Below are 8,845 nucleotides of genomic sequence, written 5' to 3' on the forward strand. Positions count from 1 at the left end.
CATCAGATGGGGAGAGGTGGATCCAGAGGTCAATCATTTAAACATGCGTTCCAAAAAAAAAAAAAAAAAAAAAAAAAAAAAAAAAAAAAAATGCCAAATGCCTGTAATGTAAAAAAAAAAAAAAAGTCTTCCACAAAGGATGCTCTCATGTATCCTTGCTCAAGCATCCTTCAGGAGCCTCCTCACTCCTCCAAGGAGCATTTTCCAAAATCGTAACGTCCTTAAAGACGGCGGCCCTCGATCGATTTCCGGGTCAGGCGGGGCCCGAGGAGACGGGGACGGGTAAAATAAGCGATCGGAATGAGCCCAAATCCTCTCCGCTCAGCAGGACCGTTTGTTGTGAACGTCCCGCATTGATCAAACCCCGGCAGCGCCGATCGATGGATGAGCACAGATGAGTGGCTGCGATCGACCGTATGGACCCTGGGAGGGCTGATCTCTCTCCAGCTGTGCGCTACTACCGCTAACGGGCTCATCTGGCGCATTAGCGCCTCACTGCCCGGAACAGGCTCCTCTTCAAACGAGTTCCACCCCCAAAACCTGAGAGCGACCCCCCCCCCCCCAAAACCTGACAGCGACCCCCCCCCCCCCAAAAAAACCTGAGAGTGACCTGTGATCATCATTTTGGGGAGGAAAGATTTCGGTTAAGTGGGACCTGAAAACTAGCCCCAGTGAAGGTAAGTTCTGACCAGAGCACACAGCCAGAGAGACTCCAAAGGAAACTCACAACACTTCAGAGAGACTGAGGAACTGCCGGATCATTTTATCACATCAAATCAACTTTACCTGCATATCGCTTTTTACCTGTAGAGAACAGTCACAGACGCTTTACAGAGTAACAGAGCATTTAATGAGCCCTCATCTCTCTCCACTCACACAATGTCACCATGAGCAGAACAGCCTCCTCTTACTGTGCACAAGGAACCTGTCACTGCTACGCTACGCTGGCTTTGCCACTGTAAAGATGAAACCAACATGGAGAGAATTTGCCTATTTTAGGGGAATACGGTTATATTTTAGGTAGGAACTCATGGATAATTCATGTAAATTTTAATTTGGTTTGTGAGGCATTCGGGACATGCTAATTTAAACCCAGTGAGCTTTTGGCATACGTCTCGCAGCAGCACTCCCACTCATGTCACATGACCCAAGCTCCGCTGGGTCCCTCCCAGAGTCACACGGCTCTGTCTCAGGCCAGGACACTTCACAGAGACACACCGGCCCGGTGCTCACCGTCTCCCGGCAACAGCAGGGAACCATTTTAGACCGGGGAGCGAACCAGACGGCTCGCAGCATTCCGGAACGCGCCGGGGGCAGACCGAGAGGACTGAGCGAGCGGGAGGAGAGGAGGAGAGAGAGAGAGAGAGAGAGAGAGATATATACAGAGAGAGAGATAGAGCGATATATACAGAGAGAGAGACAGTGAGAGAGGGACAGTGAGAGAGACACTGAGGGAGATATATAGAAAGAGAGACATTGAAAGACACACAAAGATACTGACAGTCTCTCAGGCCGGCTGTAGGCACAGATTAGGCGTTAAACGAGCAGGACAGTCCCCACCCCCCCCCAGCCCGCCCCCCCAGCCCGCACAACAATCTGCTCTTTCTTCTAGAACCCTGACACGGCGGAATTCTAGAACATCAGACCCAGTTCCGCCCACCCATCCACCGAGCCAACCAACCAACCGAGGACAGTTCAACTCAGGCCCGCCAGCGTACGAGCTGGGCTCCTCCTGGTAATTCCCAAATCCAGGGCTCTGGAATTCATAATTCAGTTGTTCAGAGCACCAAACAACGAAAGCGGTTAAACAGCCAGCTTTGCACAAGGCCGCATTACAAAACACATCACGGCGTTTCTGCTGAGTTTAGAACTACACGCTCATTTTGACATAACAACCAAGTTTATTCCTGCAAAATAACAGACTAAAAATAGGAAAAAAAAACTCATGCTGTCAGTTCTTCTTTTATTTTTTATAAATAGACGAAGCATTTCCTTCCAGGGAGAAATGGCTCCACTGCAGTCTCTCCTTCTGGTTCAGAAGAAACAGATTCATCCCAGACTCTGATGTGCATGTGGGCATGGGACTACTCACTAACAGCTACACAACTGCTTAATGAATAACAAATAAAAATTAAAAAAAACATTTTCCTCAATCTTCACACATTAAATTAAATTCAAATCCAACAATCACCACTGCGGATCCATTTTTTATTTTTATACAGTAAAAAGAGGAAGGGGGAGAGGGAGAAAGGAAACTGAAGCACAAAACCATTATTTCAGACGTTTTCCTACATACAGAAACCTGCAGGCACCATAAACCAGCACATACAAACGTATCGCACAAGGCAATGTGTGGAACTACACATTCGTGCCAAGCAAGTGTCAACCCCTCACTCACATCTGAAGTCTGTTTGCAATAATTTCATTTCTCCTTATAAAACCTTGAGGCCACATTTTCCCATTTTTCTCCACATTTGGGACATCCAACTGTACTCGTCCCAGACGCGTCCCAATTCTCCTACTTCCTCCAGTGGTTGGAGAGAAGACAGAGGGTCAGTACACCCCCCCAAAACAGGCTTTCCCCCTCTGCAGTCCACCAGCTGAGCTGCACAGCTCTGCGCAGATCTGCGATGCAGGACTACAGCGCAGCTGCAGCTCCAAACTGCAGGCCTCTAACAGACTGGAGTCTTCACTGGATGAGGTGGCGCAAAAAACCCTGCTGACCAACACCCTCCCTCCCTGGATAATCATCACCCCAAACACAAGACCCCCAAAAAAACACAGGACCCCACAACACAGCCAGCACAGGAGTGGACAGGATTGGATAACAGAGGAAGAGCACCACAAGGGACCATAACTGACTGGATGCATCCATGACGGGTGGTGTCACTAATGTTCATGTCCATCCCAAAAAAGCTTGCCCCCCCCCCCTCCCCCACCTCGCTCTTCATCTTTTGCCCCTGTACCCTGTCCCACATCAAGCCCAGCTCTGACCCTTCAGCTTTATCCAGTCTGTTTATTTCTCTATAAAGAGTAAACTGTACTGAGACTTTGGTGTGTGAAGGTTGACTTCATGGGGAATGAGCACCTACTGACACACAAGCGGAAGACCAAGCTGGAGTTCAATCACACTCAAAGGAAGTAAACAATCAAACTAAACCATTTCCTTGCTTTCATACTGAATCATAGCATGTGGCTGAGTTGGACAGGGACTGTCATGGGCGGGGGGGGAGGGGAAGCAACATTGCCTCCAAACACTGACACGTGTTCACGGTCTCCTTCCTCCTGTGTTTCTTCAGAGACTAAAGACAGCACTGCTTTCTCAACATCACTGCAAACAAAGCCAATTATTCGCTTGTTAGCAAAGACCATTGAGAATTATGCTTTAGGGGAGTTACTGTAAGTGAATGAATTGTACGGTCTCTTATTACAGACACACACAGGCAGACAGACACAGACACACAAACAGACACACACACATACACGACTTGCAACTGCACTGCTGCTTACACCACTTACCCTTACCAGCAAAAACAAGATCAAGATCAGAAGATCACGTAACAAGTTAATTAAAGGAAGTGAACTCGGAAAGTGAGTTATTGACAACACTACAAGCAAACTAAATTTGTTAAATGAATAATTTATCATTTAAATTTTAGTACACAGCATAAGAGAGTTCTTGGCAAGCCGATTCTGCTCCTGGGCAGGCCAGGATAGTTCTCCTTCTTCCCGGCCAGCTCTCTCCTAAACACCAAGACTAAACCCAGAGCCAGGAGGAACACACTGGAATTGGGAAAATGGAGCTTATTTCACTGACATTACATTCCCAAGAGTTCATCAGTTCTATTTCTGTCGGTACTGACCATCAGGGTCCAGGTCAAAGGAGAACTCTGGGCCTCTGGATCACCTTAAAGGTGTTTCCAAATATCTGGACGGAACGTCTTCGAGAAAACGGCAGGAAGAACACGGGAAGACAAAGTCACCTGACACCTGGCAAAAAAAAAACGCAAAGACGGAACGGGAAACCATGGCAACGGCGCAGGCCGTGTCACCTGCGATGACGTGCTAAAGAAGTACAGCCCAACCACGACGAGCACGTCGACACCTCATCCCCGAGGTATGCGAAAACGGGATCGTCAAAAAAAAAGCAAGTCGGGACAGGGAAGAACGACTGTGTCATCTCTCCCTCCCTCCCTCCCTCCCATTGGCCCAGTCTCCCATGATTCATCACAGCCTAGAAACAGCAGCGAATCGCTTCGACAGGAATGCCAGGTAGGGTCACGCATCTCAACTGGAAAAGCAGGAGATGGGGGGGGGGGGGGGGGGGGGGGGGGCGAGGTCAGGCAGGGTCAGGGTTCGAGGGGCTCAAGTCCAGCTGAAGGATTGCGAGCACATTGGTCTTAACGTACACCCAAGCCCTTAATGGACCTTGACGCATTCTCATTGTGGAAAAAAGTGCTAGCCTAATGTATGCAAAGACGCTCTAGGAACATTGAGAGAATGCCTTTGGTTGTAAGTTTTGGGGGTGTCTTTATGGAGGATGGAGGGGCTGAAGATTTGGGGGGGGGGGGGGGGGGGGGGGGGGGGGCACAGAGGCAGAGGTATGGGTATGTCATAAGTGCACACGTCAACAGCTTTTACACTCACAACCAGCAAACTCAGCAATAAATCCAAACAGTAGCAAACCCAAGAGAGGAGTAGGATCTGAAAATTCCCTGACCAATCAGAGAAAAGAAAAAAAAAAAACACACCCCCATGAAGTTTCCCAAAGCCCAGGAGGGAGTGTGTTCTTCTCCCCCTAAACCGGATGACGTGGCAGAAACACCAAGCCCCCCCCCCCCTCACCGCACCCCCTAGTCCCCACTCAAAGGACCGGGAAGGAAACGTAAACTCCTGCTGTCTGAGGAGGGGGGCTCTTACATAACGTGAGAGGTCACCTCTGTGAGCCGGGGGTGGGGGGGGGGGGGGTTAGGGAGCAGCGCTCACCACCTCTGTGTCCCGCACATTACCGCCAAATGCTGGGGCAGGAGAGCCTTCACACCAAGCACCGTACTGCACCGCGCCATACCACAACAACCATGCCCCCCCCCCCGCACCCCACCCCACCCCAATTACAGCCAGGTCTCTTTACAACAGCAGAGAACACGCTGCTCGGTACAGGAATAACGTTTTCGCTTAGGCAACAACAATGCATGCTGTCCTCAGGGTTTTTAAATAGGTCAGTTTACCCAAATGTGCTAAATCATCTAAATGTAAAATGGGGGGGGGGGGGGGGGAGAGGCGGGGGTGGCTGAAATGATGTCATGCAGGCTCTGGTATGTGGGAAATCATTTCTGTCACAGTTTGGAGCGCACATCGGTCACATAGCAACAGGACGCACTGAGGACTGCCCGTTAGCTTACGCCACAGATCACAGAACGCACGAAGGACGGGATCGATCGGTCCCCTTTCCCAGCTTCCCGACGTAAACAGACGCTAGTTAAATATTTATACCCGCGTACAGGGGATTCAGCCGACCCATCATGCAATGGGGGAGGTGGGGCGGACAGCAAAATCCAGCCAATCGCATCCATCGCTACGGCCAACATCCATTCCTGGGAGCTGTTTGGAGAATTACCTCAGCTGTGACTGCTGCACTCAGCGATGGGGGGGTGGGGGGGAGGGGGGGGGGGGGAATCAATCGTGAAATGATCTCTGGCTCAGACCGCTGGCTCACGGCCAGATAACCCTCGGCTGGATTTAAAGCCCCTCACACACAGAGCTGTGTGGAAGCTGAACACTCAGGCAGCCTCAGTCGAGGCCAGACATGCCCAAAAAATCTCTTCCCGCACACCGAGGGAATGCCATAGTAACCAAATCCTGCTGCACCTGACCATTCCCCCGCCTCTACTCCAGCAAAACTCTGGACCCCACAGTTTGGACACCTGTCCAAAAAAAATGTTTCAACTCCATCTGGACTACAACTCCCATGAGCCTCTATGTCAACGCTCATCTGGACGCTCCTGGAAATGGGATAGAATTTTGCTGCTCCTGGTATTCCCCTACAGCTGGGCAGCCGCCCCCCCAACCTTTTCTCCCGTCAGCCTGCCTGCGTTTGGGGATTGATTGCAGCCCACATCCGCTTCAGGTCTCCGCTCCTGGCCAGCCGCACTGCCAGACCCCGTCAGTCTCTGATCCATCACCTGAGCCGGCATATAAACCTCAAACAGCTGGACTCAGGCTCCGGAGCCGTCAGCACCTTTCCTGTACCAGTCATTTGAGTTCACTCAGGATTTCATAACCTGTCCTTTACCCCTGTCTGTCCTAGCATCCGGCCAATGCCCCATGGTGCCTCCGGGTCTCCTAGCCTTCGTGTCCATCAATATCAACAGCGACTGCAGCAACGCTATTGAAGGGCACTTAGGTTCGCTGCATCATCTGCACGAGGACGTGGTAATTCGCAAAGCCGTATTTTTGGACAGCGCACTGCAGCCCGACGTGCTTGAATCTAATAAGTATCTGCGAGCATCCGTAAATAAGCATCTGCCACACAAGAAAAAACAGTGATTACAATGTTCCAGAACATTACAGACGGGGAATGGTGATCATTTAGAGATTTAAAGACACCTGGGCAGATGTGAAAGCTGGGATTTCAGTGTTTACAATTATTTTCTTTTTTTAAAGTAGCGATTTTTTAAAGATTCATTTTCAATCCAACTGGCACTCCACAGATACTGGGGAAGGTGGTGGTGTGTGGGGGGATGGAGGACGCCAGACCGGTGACAGCCATGGGGGGGGGGGGGGGTGCTTGGAGATTAGGCTACTTCGTTGCTGCGGTTGTCAGACTTTCACGGTCAAAAGGAATCCAGCGTTCATCGCAATAAAACGAAAAGGGCGTGATCAAATTTACCGTATTATGATGGCAGGCACAGGAATGCTCGTGTATAGCGCTCCAAGAACGGACAGATTCAGTTTACCGTTCCGGTTTGTCCCTCGTGGTCATTAACGGTAATTTGTTGATTTGGGGAGCGGAGCAGGAATGAGCGGCCGGGGGCGCGCGCACGCGGCCGACACACTTGCTTGTCTATTGGCAATGGAACCATGTTGCATCAACAACACAGTCGCCTAGTCTGAGCGCTCCTTTTCCTTCCGTCCGCGCGTCGTAATTAGATTCATTCTTCAGAGCAGACGGGGTGATTTTAACGAACGAGGCCCTCGCCTCTTCACTACTGATCTCCCAACCGTTATCGGTTAAAAGTGAAGATTTAATCGAAGGCATGTTCAAAACATTCCGATTAACCTGCTCGACACCTAACCTCACGGACCCAAAGCAGCTAGTGTGCCGAATGGACGGGGCCAGTCGTCACATAAAACACAACGTAGTCCTAATTTGACTGGCTAACGTCAGTTACTTAATATATAGGACCATCTGGAAACCCGCAAAGGATCAAAGACAACTGCAACAACGTGGAAACCCCCCCTTAGCCCAGAAATGCCAGGAAAAATATTACACTGGGTAAAGACATATCTGAGGTAAAGATCATATGGCTAGCTTCACATGGGCTCGTGCAACATATGCGAACCTTTGAGGTCTTGCAAATGAGCTGCATAGCGGGTCAGCAGGCTTATGCGGACGGACAAGTCGCTGCTGGTTAGCCTGCCAACTAAATGAACCCGGCTGAACGGTTCTGGCACAGACTTTGCGAAACTTGTGTTCATTTAATTTAACCGGCAGCGATTCATTTTCCCCAATTTCATATGCGCCTACCGAGCTAGCCAGCTGCAGCTTGCCACAGGCGGGCAAATTAATGGACTGAAATCAACAGTAGCCTCTGACCAAAAAAACGAGCAATTCCATCAAGCTAGTTTAAACTTAATACACAAAAAAAGAAAATTACAGGCTAGCAAAAAAGGAAGCGATCAATATCTATCGCAGATCGTCCAAATTAAAACCACATAGCGACAGCTATAGCAAATGGCAATGCGCAATATGTTTTCATACAGTCATTACTTGGCATGGCTATGCCTGCCTATTTAGGAAGATAGCTCTCTTGGCCGCCAAAGCGCATAGTCGATCATTTTTAAACAACGTACGCGACCACACCAAGGACAAGACACACAGGCTTGTTATTTGGAAAGACGCAAACCACAATTGTGTCGTTACTTACATTTTTCAACTGGCAGTGGCGCTTCCTCCAGACCGGTGTCGATATTTTTGCATTCCATTTTTCAGAATTCAATCACGCGCTTCTCGGCTCTGCCTCTCTGGTCGTAGCTATCATTCCTCCGGCGGCAGCGGTGAAAAAAACTTGGGTTTTAGTCACTCACTCTACTCAGTCGACAGCACGCCCAGAGCTACCCCGCTTTCCCAATGGAAAACGCTGGAAATGAAGAAGGGAGGGGGGTGGGATGAACTGGTGTCTTGAAAAAGGGGTGAAAAAACCCACAAAAATTAAGTTAAATGAATCAAAAAAAGTTACAAATGTAAAACTGCGGCGTAAAATAAAGTCCTTGAGACGAAGAAGCCAAAATATCCCCTTTTCTTGTTTTTTCCCCTAATGATGCGGCGACAAGAAAAGAAAACTTCGTAAAACCAAAAAAAAGAAGAGAGAGAGGAACTATTCACGCCACACCACAACAGCTGATGGAATAGCTATTGTGCCTATGGTCTCTGCGTGGCCTCCAAACTGGACAATACCACGCGCACTGGGTAAACACAATTTTACCGACCGTTACCAGGCACGTTCATCTATCATTTAAAATGGCTCTAAATGACCCGAGTGTTCTATAACGTGTATTAGCTTAGTTATTTTACCCCTTAATCGCCGTTCTTAATTAAACGCTCTGAGTCTATCTCATAAAACTG

At 49.3% G+C, this 8,845-nt stretch overlaps 1 protein-coding gene across 6 annotated transcripts in view; it reads right to left on the bottom strand.

The window, feature by feature from the left end:
- Nucleotides 1–8,624, bottom strand: part of map7d1a (MAP7 domain containing 1a) — a 68,758-nt gene extending 60,134 nt beyond the window's left edge. For 3 of the 6 annotated variants that reach the window (XM_035435099.1, XM_035435092.1, XM_035435077.1), the window contains exon 1: nt 8,148–8,621. In XM_035435099.1, the coding sequence (XP_035290990.1) occupies nt 8,148–8,205 (58 nt within the window). In that variant the 5' untranslated portion in view covers nt 8,206–8,621. Of the gene's footprint in view, nt 1–8,147 lie in introns of all 6 variants that reach the window. The other 3 variants (XM_035435085.1, XM_035435062.1, XM_035435069.1) reach the window with 2 other exon arrangements.
- Between the last annotated feature and the right edge of the window lie 221 nt (nt 8,625–8,845).

This window comes from Anguilla anguilla, chromosome 1, assembly GCF_013347855.1.
Source record: "Anguilla anguilla isolate fAngAng1 chromosome 1, fAngAng1.pri, whole genome shotgun sequence".
Taxonomy (NCBI): domain Eukaryota; kingdom Metazoa; phylum Chordata; class Actinopteri; order Anguilliformes; family Anguillidae; genus Anguilla; species Anguilla anguilla.